Source organism: Mirounga angustirostris, unplaced genomic scaffold (assembly GCF_029215605.1).
Source record: "Mirounga angustirostris isolate CCGP_5_RB_7025 unplaced genomic scaffold, mMirAng1.0.hap1 SCAF_1, whole genome shotgun sequence".
Taxonomy (NCBI): domain Eukaryota; kingdom Metazoa; phylum Chordata; class Mammalia; order Carnivora; family Phocidae; genus Mirounga; species Mirounga angustirostris.
The window spans coordinates 12,004,699-12,029,073 of record NW_026991709.1 but is presented as its reverse complement, the minus strand read 5'-3'; the positions used below and the strand labels follow the sequence as shown (position 1 = coordinate 12,029,073).

The following is a 24,375-nucleotide window of genomic DNA, read 5'->3' as shown; positions in this document are numbered from 1 at the left end:
ATGTAAAGAAAGGGTCTAGGCAGGCAGACTCCATTTTTTTTTTTAAGGTTTTATTTATTTATTTGACAGAGAGAGACACAGCGAGAGAAGGAACATAAGCAGGGGGAGTGGGAGAGGTAGAAGCAGGCTTCCCGCTGAGCAGGAAGCCTGAGCAGTACCCTGGGATCATGACCTGAAGTGACTGAGCCACCCAGGCGCCCCCAGACTCCAAATTATAAACTGTTCTAAAAGATGGTTGAAAAGGTCATTTTGGCTTTTGGGAAAGATGTGTCCACAGAAATAGTTAATATAAAAGAGGTAGGTTCATTGCTTGGTCAACCTACAATTCATTTTGCTCAAAGTTCCCATATATATTTAAGCAATATTTCTGTAAATCTTAGGTACATTATATTCTTAGTGTTACTTCTGTTGGAAAATAATGCTTAAGATGTAGAATGTCAGGAATCATCTACTTCTGCTGCAGGCCAGTGAGGAGGAAATAACCCCTAACCATGTTTGTCCATGAGGCCCTTGAGAAAGATGGGGATGGAAATGATAAAGATCAGGGAAAAAGGTAAGGCCTGGGTCACAGTTTAGGAATAGGAAATCTGGGGGACAAACCCTTGAGGAGGGGCTTGAGGGCACCAGGATCTAAGTTTTCTTCAGGTAATGTTATCTATATTTTATTTGCCTCATCATGTAATATGTAGTTTTTCTTCTTAGCTATATTAGTACTAATCACATTTATACACAGGGCTAAAATACAGTAAGAAGAAGGACATATGATTAAAATGGATGGTCATACCAAGGAGAGCACATCCAGCTTTTCCACAAGCTCTGGCGATTCCAGCAACAACAGTTTCAGTTATATTGAGGTCAAGTTTTCCACAGGAAAAGTAATCGAGGAAGAAAAGAGGCTCTGCCCCTTGGGCCAGAATGTCATTGACACACATTGCAACCAAATCTTGACCAATGGTATCATGTTTATTACACTGTTGGGCAATCTAAAGAAGCACAATACACAAAACATCCACATAAAAAATAAGCTCCAAATTATACCTTGTCAGTTTATCAACGGAAGCTAATAAATATTATTGCTATTTGGCTAGCTGTTCCAAACACCTAAAGATAAAATACTAAATTCTGATAAGCCACTTGATCCAAAAGTATCCTGTTTTTAATTTTTTTAAAAAAGATTTTATTTGAGAGAGCAAGTGAGAGCATGCACGAGCAGGGGAAGGAGGAGAGGGAGAGGGAGAGGGAGAAGCAGACTCCCTGCTGAGCAGGGAGCCCAACGTGGGGCTTGGGAAATCCAGAGTCATGACCTAAGCTGAAGGCAGATGCTTAACTGATTGAGCCACCTAGGTGCCCCAAAAGAACCCCCCACTTTTTAAAGATGTACTTATTTTAGAGAGGAAGAAAGAGTGTAAGTGTGGGAGTGGGGGGAGGGGCAGAGGGAGAGAATCTCAAGCAGGCTACCTGCTGAGCCTGGAGCTGGATGCAGTGCTGGATCCCATGACCCTGATATCATGACCTGAGCCAAAATCAAGAGTCTGACACTTAACCAACTGAGCCACCCAGGTGCCCCCAAAAGTATCCCGTTTAATCCCCTCCAATAACCCTTCCATCCAGGTATAGTTTCAACAACATCGTGTTGTTAGAAATACATAGATATTTTAGCCATACTTTATGGTTATTTGGTATGGTTCTCTTTAGTGCATATACATCAAGAGGGGAAAAATACGTATTTGATATATGGTAAATTCTCTATCATTCACAAAAGGCCTTTACTCAATCACATAGGTGTCTGATTACCTTCAGTTTAGTTCCAACACCATCTGTTCCACTTGCCAGAAGAGGATCTTTGAAACCAGCTGCTTTCAAATCAAAAAGACCAGCAAAACCTCCAAGATCAACATCACAGCCTAATGGGGAGGAAATTAATTACCTACTGCATTTTAATAGATTAAACACGGATATACAAACCACTTCTAATTAAGCACGGCTACAATAAGAGATGCCTTTCCTGAGAATGGGGGAGAGTACCAGGTGCTCAAAGAACTGATCAAGAAAGTTAAGTATATATGAAAGGGGCAGACATATCTTTTTGAGATGTTCTCCTTTATATTAGAGACAAGAAAGCAGAAGACTATGGGTTCGGCTTAAAGAGGGAAAGACCTAACAGCAATCTGGCATTAATTTGGAACATTTTCCTCAGTAAACTACAACACCCAAATCAATTCACAATGCCAGTCAAAGTTAATGAACTAGCAAAGGACAGGCTCTGACTTACCTGGTCTGGAGGTAGCTTTTGCTAAAGGTTTAATTTTCTTGACCAGCACATTTCCAGCTGCAATGTCTACCCCAGATTCCTTGTAAGTCAGGCCCCTGAAGAATTAAAACAAACACTTCACCTAAATGCCAGGGAAAATTAGTTTAATTATAAGGTATTATATAAAACAGAAGATGACTTTTATATATCCGAATGTGCCAGGCCCCATCCATAGATTTTAACTGGTCAAGGGCAGTCCCTGGAAATTGAATATGTTTAAGTAACTTCCCCAGTTGATTCAATTTTATTATCACTACTGAGTACTACTTCTCTTATTTCTCACAGATAGCTAGATATACTGATATTTTGCCACAACATTTTTCTATTCAATTTTGGTATGGGAAGGAAAGGAATGCCAAAATGGAGTAAAAAAAGTGAAAATTAGGATTATATGTACTCTACAAAGAAATCCCTAAATAATGAAACTGGGCTCTTAGTGCAGTAGAGAATTGTGTAAGTTTCCTCATAGCTGAAGACAGCAAGAAACAAGATAAAAACACACTGGAAAAAGCAAAACCAGATAATGACAGTGCATTATTCCCTTCTAAATAGGGCCAACAAATTGAAGCAGTACATCTAAATTTCATGAACAGCACTGGGAATTCAGTAGCCTTGCCTTACAAAAATGAGTACTTTGGGCATACTGGGATGTAGTGCATGAAGAAATATGTGAAATTTTATTAGAAACAATGGGTCAGGGGCGCCTGGGTGGCTCAGTTGGTTAAGCAACTGCCTTCGGCTCAGGTCATGATCCTGGAGTCCCGGGATCGAGTCCCGCATTGGGCTCCCTACTCAGCGGGGAGTCTGCTTCTCCCTCTCCCGCTCCCCCCTCTTGTGCGCTCTCTCTCTCAAATAAATAAATAAAATCTTAAAAAAAATAAAATTAAAAAAAAAAAGAAACAATGGGTCAGGGTACAAATAGAGTTGAGAGCTTTGGCAATTAACTCCAATGAAATTAGCAGTCTAGGGTCATGCTCAGAAAGGAAACAAGGTTCTACTGATTTAAAAAAACCTTTCTCAGGTAGCAGCTGGTATTGTGCCCTCTCATTTTCTTCATCTTTAATTTTATGAACTCAGGTTAGTATTAAGATGACAATGACAGTCCCTTGCAATTGGTCATTTCAATGGAATCTAGTTATTTTAAAATGAAAAATAAAACTTTTAGCATGGTATTTTAATGTTCCTAATCCTAAAAAGTTTCCAGTATTTAAACCTAAATATTTGTCTATCAATTAATGGGATTAAGTTTAATTAAGTTGCTAAAAATTTCTCATTTTGCCCTAAATATATTTATTTCTCATAGACAAATTCAATGAATAATAGTAACTGTGATATATACTTAAGAAATCAAAACACTCACATTTGCAATTAATAGTTTATTGATTTTACAAAGAAATCGTTGTACGTGCTAACAAATAAATAAGGGGTCAAAAATACATTTCAGTAATAAATATAAACGAAGTAACAAAATGAGACTGCCAAGATTTCCAATATAGTCAAATTAAGTTGCAAAGGTAGATGGCCAATATTTTCATCTTGAATTCTCTGACAAAACCAGGAACTGAGATAAAAATACAACAGTAATATTTAAATATATAACTCAAGGAATAAAAATCCTTTTCCCATCTTTATTGATGAGTAATTGACAAATGACTGTATATATTTAAAATATATGTGAAAAAGTCCTTACTAAATCACTGTGATTTTACTCAATTTTTCAAACACAAAAAGCTACCATGAAGCTTTTCCCATTTCATTTGAATTTTTTTTTTTAAAGATTTTGTTAGAAAGAGAAAGAGAGAATGAGTGGTGGGGAGCGGCAGAGGGAGAGAGAGAAAGAGAGAAGCTGACTCCCTGCTGAGCAGGAAACCTGATGTGGGGCTTGACTCCAAGACCTGGAGATCATGACCTGAGCCTAAGGCTGAGGCTTAACCAACTGAGCCACCAAGGTGCCCCCATTTGAATATTGTTCTAACTAGTTTTGACCCAAACTACATGCTAATCAAAAGAAGATCAGTCCCATTGAGAGAAAAGATTATAGAATGGCTTAATATAAGGTTAATAGAATTTTCTATATAGCCATTTACATCAGTTCGGAAGCTGTGCTAGAACCACTTTGGTAAGAAATTTACCTGGGCTGCTGGAGAAAAGCTACGGCACGATAGCCAATGTCCTTCCTGTAAATGGCTCCCTCAAATTTTATAGCAGCTAGTCCTTTCTTGGCTTCTTCAAGGGCCAAGATGAGATTTTCCTGAATTGCTGTTACCGTAAGGACTCTACCCCCATTAGTCACCACTTTGCCATCTTTCAGGGCAGTGCCTGCGTGGAACACCTCCAGTCCTAAAGCTTGAGCTTCAGGAAACCCTGTAAGAAAGCACATTTACATAATAACAACAGTCTGCACTTCTGAAGTGGTTTATAATTTCCGTAAGTTTTTTTTTTTTTTAAGATTTTATTTATTTGAGAGGGAGAGAGAGAGCGAGTGAGCGAGCACAAGTGGGCGAGGAGCAGAGGCAGAGGCTGAAGGAGAAGCAGACTCCCTCCTGAGCAGGGAGCCCAATGTGGGGCTCGATCCCAGGACCCTGAGATCATGACCTGAGCCGAAGGCAGATGCTTAACTGACTGACCGCCCAGACGCCCTAAGTTTTTTTTAGTAAGATTTTTATTTCATTTAAATGAATCTTCACAAGAATCCTATCAGGAAGGAATAAAGCAACAAGATAGCAAATAGACCGTCTCTATTTAGAACAGTCTGTTCTGCTCTAGGGTGGTAATTGTATTATCATTAACCTGTGTTATAATCTCATGTAAGAACTACTGTTTCAATGGGGGAGAAAAAAAAAAAAACACCTAAGTCCAAAAAGTTTAAGACTTAAATGTAGAGTTGACTCTTAAACAATGCCGGGGTTAGGGGTGCCAACCCCCCCTCACAGTCCAAAATCCATGTATAACTTTTGACTCCTCAAAAACTTAATTACTAAGAGCCTACTGTTGAATAGAAGCCTTACCATAACATAAACAGTCAATTAATGTGTATTCTGTATGTTATGTATTATATACTATATTCTCACAATAAACTAGAGAAAAAAAATGTTATTAACAAAGTCACAAGAAAGAAAAAATATTTACAGTACTGTACTCTACAAAAATCCACGTATAAACCCATGCAGTTCAAACCCATATTGTCCAAGGGTCACCTGTACGTTATTCTCTCCTGACAGGACGTTAATAACTAAAACTTAAAAGGCGAGAAAGGAAAAAAAAATCCCTAAACATCAATGAATAAAACCTATACATGATCACGTCTTTTACTTATGAGTAAAGGAATTTTTTTCTTTATCATAGCCATACAAATTGCTTTCGCTTTCTTGCTTCTTTAAATAACCAATAGGATAACTGTAATGCAAAACATATTCTTAATCTTTTCCTCAATATAACAATTATAAAATCTTAAAACAATTTGATTTAAATTTGATTTTAGGCCCAATCTAAAATACCTAGCTTAATTTTGTTTTGAATTATTCTTAAGCTCTCATATATAATTTTACACTTAAGATATAATTAAACCATATTTTCTATATTCTCAAGTGACCAACATGGGCAGTTTATACAAAGATAATCTCTTAATTAAAAAAAAACAAAACCCCACTCATATATTGTCTGTCTTTTTTGGTCACCACTTCTCTTTTAGCATCACAGTTAGTAATTTGTTAACAAAGGTCTTCCCTATATGTTTTTCTAACAAGGCGCATTAGTCATAGGTACCCAACTACCTACTGGTATTGGGAATATCTAATATTGCTGTCTCAGAAATGACTATTACATTGTCACCTCAATCTTAGGGAAATTTCACCACTGTAAGTGATCTTGATTCTACCCCTTCTCTTTGTTCATTTTAAAAGGCAATCAGGAGTGCCTGGGTAGCTTAGTCGGTTGAGCATCCCACTCTTGATTTCAGCTAAGGTCACAGTATCAGGGTCCGTGAAATCAAGCCCTGCATCCGGCTCCATGCTCAGTGTGGAGTTTACTTGAGATTCTCTCCCTTTCCCTCCTCCTCCCCCTCCACCCCCTCCCTGCTCACCTTGCACGCTCTCTCAAAAAAAATAAATAAAATCTTAAAAAAATAAAAATAAAAGACAATCAGTTCCTAACTGCAAAGGTGCCACAACTGGGCTTCACAGGGCAAAGGACTTATTGTCTGGGCAAGGCAGGAACTAGGGTGTTTGAACCAAACACAGTTAGGGTCCTGAGGGAGACCAAAGTATAGCCTGCTGGGGATCTTGGAGGTCTGCCTTTGGGCTTATGGCACTAGAACTTATTTGGCATTTTAAGACATTGTTTTATTTAATATCATTTAACAAGAAATGCCTCACTTCCTATAAAGAGAAACAGAAGAGAAGGCTACAGTTAACTGTTTTGTCATCCAAGTGACTATGGGGTACGCTGCACACAGGAGGTGGGGGTGGGGTGTCTAGTTGTGATCATGCCTCTGAAATTTATCTGATGTAGTTTCTACTAATGGTACTTTGACTCTCATGAGTTCCCTTTATTTTCATGGCTCTTGGAGGATGGAAGAGAAAGGTACACTGAGTGATACTCTGGAAACTTGGCTAGGCCCATACAGGTCTTCCTTGTGCAGGAAGGGAAATGGATGACAGTCCAAAATGTCATTTTGGACATTTGCACACTCTCATCCAACATGGTTAAAAAACCCCTGAAAGGTTTCTGATGGCCCTTATGCCCCCTAAAAGGAGCAAAGCATAGCATGGGAGGAAGGCCTATTGTAACGCTGGTCACTTGTCACACTGTAATTCCCCCTTTTGTTCTCAGATCCTCACCTGTTATCTCCACACCCTTGGTGTAGTCTCCTGGATAACCTTTACTTGCCATCACGACAGTTATGGCAGTGACGTGTTCATGCCAAACAGGCAGAGATGTGCAGAGCAGGCCGTCCAAGGTAGACTGGATCACTTCATAAAGATCACTTTTAAGAAGTGGGAGGATCACCTGGAAAAACATAATCAACATGGCAACTGAGAGAAATTTTAGTTCTCCCTAGACAACGTATTCACTGAGACACCAGCAGAACTTGTATATATTCTTCCTTAAAGGTAATTATTTCGAGGCTGATAAATCCCGAGATTAAAAAACACACATCTACAAAGTATATTATCTTTAACTATTACCCACTTGGCACTCTGGATCACCGAAACGGCAATTAAACTCCAGAACTTTTGGGCCATCCTTGGTCAGCATTATACCAGCATAGAGAACACCTTCATTGAAAAGGAAACAAAAACAAAACCAAACTATAATGAAAACACTGTATTGTGACTGAAAATTAGACTATAAGTTACTAATACTCGAGGTTCTGCACTAACTATGGCAAAAGTTACAAGAGTCGTCACTTAAAAGGCGGTGAAAAAAGAGAAAGTGGGGAAGTTTTGTCAAGGTGTAAAGTCACTCTAAGGATAATGTCCACAATGACATCGATGTGCTCACCTGTGTATGGCATACCCTCCTGCTGCATGCCATCCACTGTCCTCTGAAGAATGGTATTTTTTATTTTCAGGAACAAATCCTTAGAAACCTGGGGAACATACAGAAACATTTAAATGTAACTGGGTATTAAAAAAAAAAAAGTCATGGGGTGCCTGGGTGGCTTAGTCAGTGAAGTGTCTGCCTTCGGCTCAGGTCATGATCCCAGGGTCCTGGGATCGAGCCCCGCCATCGGGCTTCCTGCTCAGCAGGAAGCCTGCTTCTCCCTCTCCCACTCCCCCTGCTTGTGTTCCTTCTCTCGTTGTCTCTCTCTGTCAAATAAATAAATAAAATCCTTAAAAAAAAAAAAAATCTTGTAAGCAGTACTATATGGGACAATGAAAGGAGAAAGTGAGAACGATTATTTTTTACTACCTCAGCTAGGCTGAGCACTTTAAATTCATAAGCTTTTAAAGCCCTCACATTGACTCTATCAGGTAAGTAGTCTTATTCTTATAAAATAGGAAAGACGACCTCTGAGGGAAAAAAATTATCATAAGCAGAAGTTAGATTATATATTTACTGATCAGTGTCCACGGCCATTTCAGGGCTAAATGTTAAATCACCTTTTACTACTAAACCTATAGATTCTCAAACATGTACACACTTAAAACTCACTAAAAATAGTTTCCTAAAACATAATAATAAAAATGAAAAAAGTTCCTCTACCAATTTGAGGCCCTTTTGTATCCTTCTGGTATATCTATGCCTATTTCATAAGCTGATAAAGAATCCGAGAGTTTATAAATTTAATTGTAAAAATTAGACTTAGAGATAATTTAAAAAATATGTATTTTATTTTTCGAAGATTTTATTTTTAAGTAATCTCTATACCCAAAGTGGGGCTTGAACTCAAAACCCCAAGACCAAAAGTCACATGCCCCACCGACTAAGCCAGCCAGGTGCCCCTAGAGATGGTTCTTAAACTAAAATCACTTTTACCAAATAGTAGTTTTAATACTTATAGCTTAAAGTAAATCCAGTTTTTAATCTCTTAATTAAGAAAAATGTGTATAAGGCACTATATTATCAGCATAAACAACCACTGACTATCATAAATGAAAAGAATGGGTGAGTTTCTGAAGTACTAGTTCTACTTATAAGACACTCAATGCAGATTTCTTATAAAAACTATCCAGAAATTGTTTGGAAACATACTTTATGTACCCGCCATGAAGTACAGAGACCATAAAAACAAATTATAGTCTGACTTGGTTCTCAATTCATCTCTGTCTCATACACACAGACACACACACACTTATTATATAAGCACTTATGTGTTGGACCTTGGATATCCAAAGATGAATAAAAAATAATTTCATACTGTAATTGGCTCTCATGGGTTAAATACAGCGTGTAGAGAGCAGGACCTAGAGGGATCTGTTCAATCCATACTTAATTCTTCCGACTTTAGAAAAGGTTTGTTTTAGAATGAGACTACAAGAGATACTTTTCATTTAACAGGAAATCCAAATTGCTGATTAGTAATAGCATGTACAGAAAACAGAAAAGTATGGTCCAAGAGCTCTTTGAGAAGACTTAAACAATGACTACTGAACTTCAGCTGGGCCTACGGGAAGTACCTGAGGTGCTGGACAATAGGCTCCCATTCCCCCTGTGTTGGGGCCATGATCTCCCTCTAGCAATCGCTTATGGTCTTGTGCTGGGGGCATGGGTGCCACGGTCCTTCCATCAGTGAAGCACAGACACTGTAGAGAAAAGAAAATAGTCCACTTATCTTAAATGACAAAAAAAAAAAAAAAAAAAAAAAATTAATGAGGGGAACCAAATGTACCTTAACTCTTCTCGGGAAAAAAAAATTTTTTTTAAAGTGAGTTGAAACATAAATAAGCCTAAGCTATCTACATCAAGAATCAGAACATTCTAACTTCTGAAGGATCTGTAATTCTTGAGCCAATTAGGAAAAAAAGTCAGGCTACTCTCTAAGTGAAGTATTTCAACCTTACCCCCCTTAAATAATATGGGATAAAAATCCAAGTCCTCTACTGATACACAGGGCATGATTAAAAGATGATAAATTCCTTTTTTCACTTGCATCCAAAATACTAAACATATACAAATTCCTTTGTAAGTGCTGGGTTTATGCTTTCACATGAAGCAACCAGAATAAATCAAGTCTTTCTGGGGCTCACTCCATTATCACTGGAGTATATAATACAGCTTCCCCTACTCTATAAAAGCCAAAAAGGTGGATATACATACAGACACCTCTTCTCCTTCAAGAAGTTCTTCAATGACAATTGTTTCTCCAGCTGCTCCATAAGCTCTATCCTTGTTGTACATTGAAAAAAAAAAAAAAAGCTTTTAATATTTACTCAATGGGCTGTTGTCATTTTTCACCATTTGTATTATGAACCAATTCATTAGTATTGTAATTTCCTCTTCCTTTTCTGAGAGCCTCAAAGGAACATATGAATGTTTCCTTTTTTTTTTCCCTTAAAGTTTATTTATTTGTGGCGCCTGGCTGGCTCAGTTGGAAGAACATGTGACTCTTGATCTTGGGGTCAGGAGTTCGAGCCCCACATCGGGTGTAGAGATTACTTAAATAAACTTTAATTTTTTAGAAGTTTATTTATTTATTTAGTAATCTCTAGCCAGGTGCCCCTTATGAATGTTTCCTACTTTGACAAGTGGCAATAATGCAGAGCCAACACTGGTACAGATGAAATGAACATATCATTAACACTTTTCTGGGGATCTGGCTTTCCAGTTTCCAATCATGTAATAGAAAAAGATATTTTCACCCTTACCACTTAATTCTTATGTCTGATTATAATTATGATATGCTTGCCTGCTACCTTTATACTAGAGAATGCCTTTGAAAATAGATTTCTATAAGGATGAAAAACAACCAAGATGGATGGTAAAAGAAAAGTATATTAATTCATTGCTTCACTTCTCTTAGACCTGGGACACTAAGGACAAATACTTTTGTCTCCATGGACGGTTGAGAATTTGAATTTCTGTAGTCTGAGGATTTTCTACCTTTCCGTAGCAGACAACAAAGCATGCTAGAATTTACTTCCAAAGAATAGCATGGTGGTTTAGCCATCAGTGTAGATCTGCAAAAACCCTTTTATAGAGATGGATTTTAATACATGGTATTATAAAAAAACTTACCTGTGTGTTTGCTAGACAGGTTCTCCTTATCTTGAGCAACATTTCATAAACTTAAGAAGGAGTATCCAACACAGTGTGACTTTTCCAGGGAACAACCTACCTGCATGATCTCCTGTACAGCCCTGCAGGCCTCTTCTGTGCTCTTGGCAACAATCACCCCTTTTCCAGCCGCAAGACCACTGGCCTTCACAACCAAAGCAGGGAAGTCTGCACTGTGAAGACAGAGTAATCTTCAACATCCAATAAATCCTTAAATTCAAAAGCTTAAAGTGCTCTGAGATGTAATGATGTGCTATAGCAACCACCAAAAAGCTGAAAAAAAATTACTTATACCAACACCATTTTGATATACTTCCCACCAGGATTTTTTTTCTATGTATTCCTTTATAGTTATGATCATATGGTACATACAACTTTGCTTTTCTCACTTATCATGAGATCATACAGGCAACATCTTTGGAAGAAAAAAGCAGTAAGTATGGAAGGATCCTTAAGAACAAAGCAGTGGATTATACTCATTCCACTGAAGATGTGACTGTATAAGACCATCATAAGCATGGATACACAAGTCATTTTTGGAAGTACACAGAAGAAACTGTCCCTGGTAATTTCTTCTGTTGGGTGGGACTGGAGATCTAGAAGGAGACTTACCCAAAGTAAGTAACAAAATTGTTACTTACCCAAGGCATCTGGCTACAAGGAAATAATAACATTCATTGTCTAAGAAACCCTGTAGGATGAAGAATGAATAAATAAAGAATGAAACTGACTCAACTAAAAGGAAAACATACCAGGTAAAAGGGAGAAGTTAACAAAAAAGGGCAAAGGCATGTGTCTACCATCATTCATTAATTGCTTCATATTTTTGATATAACAGAGAACAAGAGTGTTTAGTCTTAAGATTTAGATCTATGTGGCAATGGCAGAAGGCCAAGTGATGATTCTTCAACTCAGTTAATTATTTATGAAAGAATCAGTATCCTTTATGTTGTAAGATGCCACTGTGTTTGTTAGTTTGACCATAAGAGGAGTGTAAGACTGCTAAACCAAATATATCTTTTCCCCTAGAAACACTTCAGTATTAAAAATATTCTTCTTTCTGCAAGGCCACAAGATTGTACAACTATACATGCACAGAGTCCCATTTTATTTTGATGCTGGAAAAAGGCAACCTACACAGCATGAGTTCTCCCCCCATGATTATCTTACTATAAACCTGTGACACAAAAGTGACCTGTATATTTAAATATTCTAACAAAACAACTGCCCCTCACAGGTAGTCTTCTAGCTACCTCATTATAAAGCTGCAGGCTTCTTCAGGTTTGGTGAAAGCTCTCCACCGTGCAGTTGGGATTCCATGTCGGTCCATAAACTCTTTGGCAAATCTCTTGCTGGACTCTAACTGAGCTGCTTCTGCAGTGGGACCAAAGCATCGGACTCCTGCAGATGTCAGGTTCCCAACAATTCCTATTGACGGAAATGAGCAGCTTTAGGTGAACCAAGGTGTCTTTTGACTCTGAAGAATCAGGATTAGACTAAATCTACACTGACATAAGGCAGTAGTAGTGGCAGAGAATAAGTTTTTCATGTTGTGTACTGGATATAAACAAAAACGTTACTAACATGTGATTCAAATCCAGCAAAAGTTATTTGTTAGAGTCAAAGACACCAAAACAGAGCAGAATATAAAAATTTAAAATATTTTTCACAGTTGCAAATGTGCTCTTTCATTCATCACATTATTGTGTCAGGGAAAAAAACGTAGAATCCATAAATTTCAAGGTGAAAGCTCTTTTTCCAATGTGGTATGATAGTAGAAATCCTCATCTGCAAAATGAATTGGCTTAGAGGATCTCTAAGCTCCTGTTGGCATTTCATATACTGTAACAATAAATAGAAACAAACTTTACCAGCAGCCAGAGGTGCCTCTGGTCCAACAACTATGAATTCAATTTTCTCATCTTTGCAGAACTGAGCAAGGGCAGTGTGGTCATTGATTGAGATGGCTGTGAATAGAAAAAACATCCCACCTCACTTGATACAAACATTCTTTAAATTAACAGTCATGCTGAAAAATAAGTACTATATTTTGAAATGCTTATTAACTATTGTTTTCTTTTATGGGTACAGATGACAGTTTTACCATGGGAAATTCAGAGCATACTACATTAGACTAACCAACAAAGCTCAGTCCTTGATTACTATTGCTAGTTAGATGAAAATATCGAGAAGTTTCCCAAAGAGGTATTAAAGTATCTTGACTATGGTATTCATGTCACACTGATTGTAAACAAAAAATGTCCCACAGAATATACTAAGAAACTGCCTTTTAGGGGCACCTGGGTGGCTCAGTCGTTAAGCGTCTGCCTTCGGCTCAGGTCATGATCCCAGGGTCCTGGGATGGAGCCCCACATCGGGCTCCTTGCTCAGCGGGAAGCCTGCTTCTCCCTCTCCCACTCCCCCTGCTTGTGTTCCCTCTCTCGCTGTCTCTCTCTCTGTCAAAAAATAAATAAAATCTTTAAAAAAAAAACAACAACTGCCTTTTAATGTCATTTACTCAAGATTTATTGAGAACCACTATGTGCTAGATACTGAGTTAAGATGTTAAGATAGAGTCCCTATGCTTAGGATGCTTATATGGGAATGTTTGGTAATAAATATGCAAGCACAAACAAAAAACAACAACAGAACAAACAAAAACCAACCAAGTGTGAACAAATTAGGCAAATCTCATGATATCAGGTGAACTGAGAGGCTATTTCTGGTTGAGCTGGAAGGGTCTTTGTGCAGAGATGGGTAAGCTAAGAACTGAATGACAATTTTATTTATTTTTAAAGACTTATTTCAGAGAGAGTGCGCGCGCTCGGAGCACGGGGGGTGGGGGGGTGGGAGTGGGGGGGCATGGAGGGCAGAGGGAGAGGGGAACTCAACTCCCCGCAGAGCCCAAAGCACGGCTAGATCTCATGACCCTGAGATCATGACCTGGGCGGAAACCAAGAGTTCGATGCTCAACCTACTCAGTCACCCAGGCGTCCCCTGAATGAAGTAACCTAGCTTACTTCAATCTATAAGCCAGGAAAATTTTCTCAATGGAATTCTAAATAACTAGCAGCAGGATCAACCATATACTGATGTGTTGGTTCTATAGGCACCCTCCTGCTTCACTGTATCTGGACCACCATTCTTAAGTTGTCCAAAGTCTTAAACTACTCTGTGACATTTGTGATGTGTTGGGGATAAGTGCAGAAAGAGTAGAGTTCTCAATCTATAGGAGCTGCCTGAGTAGGCTAAGGATGGAGTACCATGCACTCTGGGTTAGTACCTGCAAATACAACTGGGCTGAGCAGAGCCAACAACCTCTGTACAACAGAGAGTGGCAAGAGAAAGAGGACACACCTAACCTGTTGCTGCAAGTGGTAGCAGTCTCATGGCAATCCTGGGAGATTTTCATGGGCTGGCCTGTATAACATCAACTACATCTAGATAGAATGTACCAATTCTTTAATAAACACATATAATACCTCACCCACAGAGCTAAGATCCCAGGGAAGCAGATACTTTATTATTTATCTTTTTCTTTATTATTTTGGTCCTATATATGCAATTATTTTCTTCCAATTTGTGGCTTGTTGGGTCTATGTTTTCTCCATAAAGTGCCATATAGGGTACCAGGCATGATGCACACAATGCAAAAACAAGACAGAAGTGTTCCTTGCCCTCATGTAGCTTACATTCTAGAGCTTGTTCTAGCAAGGAAATGAAGACAGGAGATACACAATAGAAAAGATACACAAATAATAAAAGTAAATACATATAATTGTTCATGATTGGAAACAAATGAAATGGGGTGGGCATGCTTTACGTAGAAACTTTAGGAAAGACCTCTTTGAGGAGATAACACATAAACTAAGACCTGAATGATGAGGAGCCAGTCATGCTAGGGGTGGAAACAAATACCAAATTCAAGGCAGCTCTGTTTGGGAAACTGGCAGAACTGCATAGACAGAACATAGTGAAAAGAAAACAAAGGATATAAAATATTAGGCTGGAAAGTCAGGCAGAAGCCAGACTGCAAAGGGCTTTGGAAGGAATGTTAAGGAGTTTGAGTTTTATTCTAAGTACTACAGGAAGCCCCACTAAAGAATTTAATGTAGTGTAAGAACTGATCATTTTTTCACTTTTGCCAGTGAAAGAGATAAAGGTTGAGGTCTATTACGGACTCAGAATTGCCAAAACTTACATTTACTAGCACTGCTCAACTTTTCATTTCCAAAAATACACATCAAATTGCTTTAACCTCAGGCACTTGTGACTTTTTCAATGGGTGTATTTTGTAAGGTTTAAAGTAATTTAAGATAAATGCCACACTCTGAACAAGATACCTAAAATTTACAACATAAGGCAAGTATTCAAATTACCACATAAATTTTAAGGTTAAGAAAAACATTCAGATCTGAATAGCTATCGACCTTATAAAGAACAGATACAGTTGACAGTTTATCATTTACAATTATTAACAATTACTCTCCACTTTAAAAGAGGATTACCAGTATTTGAAATCTTTTCCAAGCAGGCAGTGCCTGCATTTCCTGGGGCAACCAACACATGTTTGACATGATTAGACTGTGCAAGTTTCCAGGCCAGTGTGTGTTCCCTTCCTCCACTGCCAATTACAAGTACTTGGGCTGCCATTGCTCTGTCTGCAAAGCAGGAATTCAAAAGGAAAATAAAAGCTGCAGAAAGAAAGCCACAGTTGTTATTTCAGAATGCACATACTTTAGAAATCACAATTTCTAAATATTTAAATATAAATATTCCAAAGATTCATTTGTGAAAAATTAGGACTCATAATTTGAGACAACTATACTTCATAAGGATTAGGGAGGTATGCATGTATGTAATCTCTACACCTAACGTGGGTCCTGAACTCACGACCCTGAGATCAAGAGTCGCATCTCTACCAACTAAGCCAGCCAGGGGTCCCAAGGGAGGTATTTTAAAAACGAGGCAGACCTGCCTAGAGCTAGGTTAAGGAATGAGAAGGTGACTTAACCTGATTGGGGGGGGGGGGGGCGGGGAATCTCCTATGAATAATCATCCTTCTTTAGGCTTCACTTTTCCACTTTTAAAAGATTTATAATCATCAAGCCTCAGTTAAACATGAATCCTAATACTGCAAATTTAGACCCAAAATTTAAAGTACCTGCTTTTAAGCCTTGTGATACTATAAATAATAGACTTTAACATTGTAAGTTGAAAGAAATATTTAAGACTGGGACCTGTAAAGGACCAGAGAGTAAATATTTTCACCTTTGAGAGTCATACAATCTCTATAAGTAACAAGTCAACTCTGCTGCTGTGTCATAAAAGCAGCAATAGACAATATAGAAATGGATTAACATGGCAATGTCCAGTAAAACCTTACATAAATAGGCAGTGGGCGGTAGGTCATAGTTTGCCTCTGTTCTGCTCCAAGTGATAAGAAGCTACCAGAAGCTTATATAAAATAAGCATGAGTGTTTCAATAAAACTTTATGGACACCGTAATTGGAATATCTTATAATTTTCACATGTCATAAAAATATCATTCTTCCTCTTTTCCAACCATTTAACAATGCAAAAATTGTTATTTGGTGAAATGTACAAAAACAGGTGGCAGGGGGGCCATAGTTTGCTGACTCCTGATTTAAGAAGTCAGTGTAATATGTTAGGAAGTTGGTAGAGAAGGCAAAATCAAACTTGAACATGTCTCACTTTGGCTCTGGCATTTGATTCTTAGCAGAATGGATGCAACACTTAACTCAAGTGAGCAGTGTGACCTTGGCTAAGCTCTTACAATCTCTAATTCAATTTCTTTCCATCTTAAAAGATGGAAATAGGAGAACTTGCCTTAAGAGGCTACCTAAGGGTTAACTGAAATGACATTTTTTGGAAATGACATTTATAAACAGCTAATACAATTTCTGACATTCAGCAGTAGTAAATATTTTCATATTTTGTTACTTTTACATAAATTCATACATTAGGGACAGGAAGAAGTACTAACAGGAATGAAAACCCAAAGGAATACTTTGTCACACTAATTTACTCATCTCTAGAAGGCATTTCATCATGTAGAAGGCAAACTGAAATCAGTAACTTCTTGTGTGATGCTAGGATTATACTTAAATCTAAGCTGATAATACAAAAAACAATTTTTGAGCATTTACTTTGTGCCAGATGCTATTCTACTTTTCACGAGTTATTTCACTTAATCTTAAGAATTTTGTGAGGCAGATACTATAACCACCTCATTTTACAGAGAAGAAACTGAGGTCCAATCAGGTTAAATAACTTGCTGTAGGTCACATATCTAAGAGGAAGTAAAGCCTGGATTCCAATGTGTGCAACTTTGCTTCAGATACTCTTAACAAATGAGATTATGATCACTGAAAACTTGAAGAAAAAAAAAATTGCTAACCTACTGTCTCAGAGAGGCAAAGCTATTTTAACGGAAAAGACTTGCCACGTGTATTGAAATACCTGAAATAAGCAGAGTTTTTTTCTGAAATCTAGGGAAAAAATACACTTAATTTTAATAGGAGAGGCACTGAAGGGAAACTGTCCCAGTTACTACCGTGGATCACAGAAATAGCCTTAGCCCTCAGCCTGAAGGAATCCACACCAGGAGTGGTCAGGAGGCCTGGCCTCCAAAGTGCTTTGGTTTGGATTGGGACTGTCCCTTACTAGCTGGGATACGCTGAGGAACTTAACCTTCGTGGGCCTCAGTCATCTAAACGGGTAACTAAAAACCAGAATAAGAGCCAGGTAAAGCCACTGCAAAGGACTTGGTGAATAATATACAGCAGAAACCAATTACAAAGTGGACTAAGTAGGCTACAGACTGGGTGCATAAAGAGAAAATATGCAATTCAGGGTTAGGACCTAAAAAAGGCATACAGCTACAAAAAGGCCCGACATTTTATAAGGCAGGGAAAGTGGAAGATCCAATGTAAACCTCAGTTAAAAGAGGTGAAAAGCACATGGCCAACTCCCACCCACGGCATTTAAAAACAAGACGAGAATTCCTAGAGCCAAACCAGTTTCTACAGTTTCATCCAATTCCTGATATTAAATCCCCAAATCAAAGCATAAATGTACTTTACTTAAAACCGGAGAAGGCTTCCGCACCTGCACAGGGCGATTCTGCCGCTCGCACTTGGCACGCTCGTCGGCGCGCTCGCAGCCCGCGCGCCCGTCGCGCGCCGGAAGTCGGCCCAGCGCAATCCGGCGAGCGCCTCTCCCCGCCCGCCCCACCCCGCCCCGCGGCCGGCTGCGCCACCCCATTGGTCAGCGCGCGGCCCGTGGTGTCCGCAGCGAGGTAATCAAGTGTGATTGCCTTTGGCTCTTGTGCGCGGCCTTCGCTTACTCCCCAGTAAAGCTACTAGGACCTTGCGCGTTTATCACTGTAGTATTAGGAGCCACGTAACGTCTCTATTCCTCCTCAGGAGCCTTTAGAGTTGTGTGAAAGGGGAGGGCCAAAATGCTAAACCCACGATTAGCTAATTGTTGGTAACGAGTCAGAGCCGACCAGCTACTGCGGAAAGTCTCCGACCCGCTTAGTATCCCGACGAGACTAGAATGCGCAGACTTTGAACCGCACGCTGCCTAGGACCTCTGGCCTAGTGCTTAAAAAAAGGGTGGGGGGGAAGCGATTATGGGGTGCCATGGGGAAAAGATGGGGGTAAAAACGTGTTCTTATTCGCATCACTGTGGAGGCGGGCACTGATTAATGCTTTTCCGGATGCATCTCCCTGCCAAAACACAACTTGGCGCCACCCAGAAACGGCGGAGGCCCCGTATCAAACCACGTAGCCCTTCTTGCTTCCTTTTGTCATGCTATGTAATCTTCGGCATTTAGTAAGCCTCTTAAGGCTTCCCAAACACTGTTGGGAGACTGACAAGCTGACACAGTCGTCTCAGAAGAGACTTCTCCTGTAATGGCGCCTGCGTCAGTCACTAACATGGCGGACATAGTCGTGCGCGGCGCAAACGTCAGCACCTCTACCCCAGCCGCTCAGAAACAGCGGAGGAGAACTGGGCCGTGCTCACTGATTGGCCCAGCGGCGGAGCGTGCCGGTCTGGACGCTCCCACAGAAGCCAATCAGGACGCCGAAAGACGGAATTGGCCGCTGCGCCTCCTCCCGAGGCATGCTGGGAGCCTGGAGGACTAGCGAGGAGGAGTTGAGAGAACGGAGCGGACGCCATGGCGACCAACATCGAGCAGATTTTTAGGTCTTTCGTGGTCAGTAAATTCCGGGAAATTCAACAGGAGCTTTCCAGGTAAACGCTTCCCAGACTCTTCTGCTCCCAAGGGACCGATAGGGCCCCGTGTAGCTTTCCACAGCACCTTTTTACAGAGACGCCGTCGTTCCTCGCCTCAGGCCCCGCTACAGCCCCGCCTGGGCCTGGGATCCATTTTCCGGGCCCTCCCCCCCTCCCCCCATCCGCTCCCTCCCTTTCCAGCGAGGAACTTCGCCTTTTCCGAGGTAACCCCAGACTCTCTCTTCTAGAACCGAGTTAAGATGCTGACTCTTTTTTCCCGTTTGGTCATCTCTTCCTTTTTAGCTACTTGTAGGCCTGGTTGTGCACCAGAGACGGGCCTAGTTCCTTCCTCAGCTCCGCCGCCGCCGCCGCCGCGTTTCCCCTCCCCCCTCTCCGCCTCCGCGGATTTCGCCGGCCGGTGCCTATGACCGGAAAGGGTCTCTAACGGCCGTTTCTTGAGTAATCTTAAATCCGCTTTATTATTGCACGCTCCGGACCATTTGGGGGGTCGGGATCCTTTAATTAGATTATTTGGGCCCTGGTGTCCTGTGGCTTCCACCAGGCAGCATTCTAATGGATTAGAAATTGAAGTTAAAGCTGCTAACAAATTAATGTTAAGGTACTTTGACGAGATGTTTGAGGTGAGGATGGAAGGGAACTTCGAATTACTAGTAATCTTTCAATTTGGCAAGTAGATAGTAGGCTTTGTGTTTAGGTCTTTTTTTTTTTTTTTTTTTGCTACTCCCGCCCCAATTGACATGTATGACCAACACGCTACTTTTGCCGTTGCTCTGACTTTACGTAGTTTACCCTTGGTTCCACAAAATTTGAACAGGAAGAGATTTCCAAAGAGCTGTTTACCGAGAAAGGAAAATGGTGTTGGTCTCGTTGTTTCGTGGTTGTCTTTGAGTATTTTTGCTTTATGTAACGTAAATATTTTTTCCGGGTTCAAATGTTTTTGCTAGTTATATTTTAAAAGTTGAGAGTAAGAGCAATACGTGAATTCGAAAACGCAATTGTAAATTAAGCGCTGAAATTAACATAGCGTTATTGGGGCAGTGGTATATAGTATCGCCAAAATTACTACTTTTGCAGGATATATTGTTTAAGTAGGAAATATATCCGCTCACTCATTTCAAGGCTGTTTAAAATTTTGTTCTATGTTAGTGATTTTAGATGATGAGAAAAGTCCAGAGGTAAAGGAATATGATTTTTCTGCAACCTTTGATAGTTTCAAGCGATGATTGTGTTTATTGTAATGTCTTTTATATCTTTAAAAATCAGTTTCTGTATTTGAAAAACAAGTGTTTTATTGTAAAAATTTTAGAAAAAATAAACGAGAAAGTTGAAAAGCCACCACATAATGTTCTTTATGTTCTTTCATTTTTTTCCTTGTGTGTACAGATGCACATACATATTTTGTGAAGTGTGATCTTGTTTTGTGTTGTTTTTTCACCTGATCATGAACAAGCTTACCTTTTTCACATTCTCGGTTGTCTTTTAGGACTTTTTTTAATGCCTTCATAGACTTCTGTTGTAGGAATGTATTGTTGGATATTTAGGTGGTTTGAAATTTTCATCCCTTTTCAGTAACTGAGATAAATATCTAATAGCTGTAAGATGATTATTTTAACAGATTTTAAAGTTGTGCTTCTCTGAGTTTTAAAATGCCCTAATAATGTGATCATGTATGTGTAAGTGCTTAGGAAGAGTGTAAAAGAGCTCCAGAAACAAAAGTCTAAAAAGAATATTAGATAAACTTATTAGAAGAATATTTAGTCAACTAATATGTAATACATTATTGGTCTAAAAACAAAATTTTGGCTTATTTGTCATTTCAGTGAGCTATATTTGCCATATTTCCCCATCTGTTTTTACATATATTAGTTTGGGTAAGGAGGCTGATGTTTAAGTAGTTAAGATACTTATTACATATATGTGGTGGTTAAGAGTAGGAGCTCTGGTTTTTGAATACCAGCTTCACCTAATAATAGTTACGTGAACTTGAGTTAGGTTTTTTCTGTGTGTCATTTTCCTCATTTGTAAAATCAGAATGATACTGCTAATCACAGAGTTGTGTTAGGATTAATTGAGTTAAGAAATGTAAATCCAATGATTCTAATTAGTAGTAAATGTTAATATTACGTGACTCGTGTTAGAAAATCAAGTGTTCCCAAATAACAACTACTGAAATTTTTTTTTGATTTTTGACCATTGAGACTTTTATCAGGTAGTGGATCATAATTGATCTGTTTTGTTAGCTAATTTTAATTAAATTGAATGTGTTGAAATTATTTTTCAAAACAATTTTATTTACTTACACAAAAATAGTAATTACTAGGTAAATGACATGCCTCTCACGTCACGATTTCTGGTCCTGTTAATTGAAAACGCATTAAACCATCTATGTTAATTTACTGTTATTTTAAATGTCATTTGTTTTCCATGAGTTTTTTTGAAAAGAAAGTATCAGGATTCTTGATCAGTGTTACCCACTGATTGTATAAATGTATTTTTCTTTTTAAACTTTATGGTATTTCAGTAACTTTGATCAGTCTAAACCTGATCAGAGGCTACAGTTTACCCTTTTTACTCAATGTGTCAGTGGTAACCGTTCCTTGATACTGTTGATGTTGATTGTGATCCATGCACAGGTGTGGTTTTATTGTGGTTGTAGTTTCTATCATAATGTTAGAATGGTATATTATACCATGTATGTTACGTAGTATATCTTTCTTTGGATTTGTGATTGTGATCTTTATAGTTTTTCTCCCCTGAGATAAATATGCAAGTAACCCACATCTAAATCAGTTTAAATTTCTGGGAATATTTTATTATTTTTTTAAAAAGCTTAGAAAGCTGTTTTAAAGACTTTTTTTCCTTAGCTTTCATAGTTCTGAAAATTAAGTGATTGTGTAAAAGTGAAAATGTACCAACTTTAAGTAGATAGGGTGAAGGAAGCACTGTTGAGGAGTATCATCTGAAAGAAATACAAAATGTTGAAATGTATGAACAATGTAAGATTATTCTAATCAGTTGAGTTATAAATATTATATGGTGTGGTAAAAGTATTAATGAATTTTGATAACTTTTCTTGTCAAGTGGAAGAAGTGAAGGCCAGCTCAATGGTGAAACAAATACACCTAATGAAGGAAACCAGGCAGGTGATGCAGCTGCCTCTGCCAGGAGCCTCCCAAATGAAGAAATAGTTCAGAAGATAGAGGAAGTACTTTCTGGGGTCTTAGATACAGAACTACGATATAAGCCAGGTAAGCTGGAGATAATCAGCGGTCTCAAAAACTTTAAGATTTTTAAATAGTTAACAGTATTATTTTTTTTACTACAGGGTATTTAAAAATTTTGCTAGTTCTAAAACTCAGTAAGTTTGAGTTTATTTATTGAAGACTTTGTTTAAAGTCTTCTCTGAAAATACAGTTGTACCTGAAACATGAGCATTGATACTTGATTGCTTTGTTGGTGGATTATAACTTTATTTTATTAAGTTTTGTAGTGACTCTCTACCAGGATTTTGAATGTGGGTTTTCATGGAACAGTTGTGTAAATGTCTGTTTTGGAAGATACAGGAGCCTGGACCAAATTTGTAATGATTTTTTTTTTTTAGATTTTATTTATTTATTTGAGAGAGAGAGAAACAGCATGAGAGGGGAGAGGGTCAGAGAAAGAAGCAGGCTCCCCACTGAGCTGGGAGCCCGATGTGGGACTCAGTCCCAGGACTCCAAGACCATGACCTGAGCCGAAGGCAGTTGCTTAACCAAACTGAGCCACCCAGGCGCCCCACCAAATTTGTAATGATTTTAAAACCCTGGGAGGTTTTATTTTAAAGCCCAAGCTCAGAGATTGCCTTGTTTTTGCATCTATTCCTCTTAAAAGTGCAGTGAATGGAGAGAAATCATTGCTTTGATATTTAGTATTTGGGGAATTAATTAAATAATTGAAGCTTAGAAATGAAAGATTTATGATCACCCACAAAAATAACTATCTTCAGTTTTGGAAATGGGGTGGTATGGCTTTTTATTTTTTATTTGTATTATTTTTAATCTAGGATATGGTAAAAAAAAACATAGGTTTCAGCTATATTTAGATGAATGGCTGTAGCAGCTTTTTCTTCAATTATAACTTAGCTAACTAGCATTAGGTGCATAATAAATAGAGGTAGAAAATAGTTTTGCTTTGGAGTGGATCTTGTCATGTATTAATTCATTTTTCCCATAATCTTAGTGGCCTGGATATCTGATCAGCTTTTCTGGGATCACTAAAATTTATCTATTTTGATAACAGCATTACAGTAAATTAGTTGTAAAGTTGAAAAGCTATTTTTTCTTTCAGATACGCAGTGTTCTTAAGTTAAATGTAAAGGGGTATAAGAATTTTTTTCCTGAAGTGATGTATTTTTTAAGTGGAAACATTAAGATTATTTTAGTAATTTTAGAAGAGTGTTGAAGGAAAAGGTTTTTTTATTACAATGTAACATGGGTGTGATGAGATAAAATTCAAGTTTCGTGTTGCTGCTTTACATTAGTTGTTCGGCCCTTTGTGTACTATATAAAAGCAATCACTAGCATTTGCTGAGGGCTTACTATGTGCCAGGCATTGCTCACTGTACTTTGTGTGTTTTTAACTCACTTTGTCCTCTAACTCTAGGAGACACAGTGTCAGTAATTTTGCCAAGTCCATTCACCTAGTGAGTGGTAATTGATTCAGGATCCAGAAGCAGACCCGTCTGTTCCAGAGCCAGTGTTGTTTCCTGTATAAATAGGGTTTATTAAATAGTCATAAAATGATTTAATATATATATTTTTATAGGAATTTTAACAATTGGTAATGGGAAATTTTCCTCTGTAAGTGTAGTTTGAAAGTAGTTTGCTGTAATTTGAGAGCTGGAGAAAATAGTTGTAAATAAGTTTAGTAAACTAAACACATTTTAATGTGACTTTCAAGTTTCCGTGATAAACTGGGAACTTGTTTTTAACCCAGACTTTAGTTGTAGAAAGAAATATTGGAAAAGTTTCAATCTTCAGATAATTGGCTTGTAGAACATAGTTTATTTGGTAACTTTATTT

The 24,375-nt window shown here is 38.4% G+C and overlaps 2 protein-coding genes across 8 annotated transcripts in view; one reads left to right on the top strand and one right to left on the bottom strand.

The window, feature by feature from the left end:
- The window catches only part of GART (phosphoribosylglycinamide formyltransferase, phosphoribosylglycinamide synthetase, phosphoribosylaminoimidazole synthetase), a 28,956-nt gene extending 10,710 nt beyond the window's left edge, over positions 1 to 18,246 (bottom strand). Inside the window, exons 1-14 of one of the 3 annotated variants that reach the window (XM_045902523.3) lie at positions 18,161 to 18,246; positions 15,538 to 15,723; positions 12,901 to 12,996; positions 12,283 to 12,457; positions 11,091 to 11,202; positions 10,073 to 10,141; positions 9,433 to 9,558; positions 7,814 to 7,901; positions 7,502 to 7,587; positions 7,150 to 7,318; positions 4,444 to 4,675; positions 2,273 to 2,367; positions 1,795 to 1,904; positions 785 to 983 (exon numbers count right to left, since the gene is read on the bottom strand). In XM_045902523.3, the coding sequence (XP_045758479.1) occupies positions 785 to 983; positions 1,795 to 1,904; positions 2,273 to 2,367; positions 4,444 to 4,675; positions 7,150 to 7,318; positions 7,502 to 7,587; positions 7,814 to 7,901; positions 9,433 to 9,558; positions 10,073 to 10,141; positions 11,091 to 11,202; positions 12,283 to 12,457; positions 12,901 to 12,996; positions 15,538 to 15,682 (1,702 nt within the window). In that variant the 5' untranslated portion in view covers positions 15,683 to 15,723; positions 18,161 to 18,246. Of the gene's footprint in view, positions 1 to 784; positions 984 to 1,794; positions 1,905 to 2,272; positions 2,368 to 4,443; positions 4,676 to 7,149; positions 7,319 to 7,501; positions 7,588 to 7,813; positions 7,902 to 9,432; positions 9,559 to 10,072; positions 10,142 to 11,090; positions 11,203 to 12,282; positions 12,458 to 12,900; positions 12,997 to 15,537; positions 15,724 to 18,130 lie in introns of all 3 variants that reach the window. The other 2 variants (XM_045902525.3, XM_064579244.1) reach the window with 2 other exon arrangements.
- Positions 18,247 to 19,128: 882 nt separating this feature from the next.
- Positions 19,129 to 24,375, top strand: part of SON (SON DNA and RNA binding protein) — a 32,587-nt gene continuing 27,340 nt past the window's right edge. For all 5 annotated transcript variants that reach the window (XM_045902511.2, XM_045902512.3, XM_045902513.3 and 2 more), the window contains exons 1-2: positions 19,129 to 19,312; positions 22,397 to 22,563. In XM_045902511.2, the coding sequence (XP_045758467.1) occupies positions 19,236 to 19,312; positions 22,397 to 22,563 (244 nt within the window). In that variant the 5' untranslated portion in view covers positions 19,129 to 19,235. The remainder of the gene's footprint in view (positions 19,313 to 22,396; positions 22,564 to 24,375) is intronic.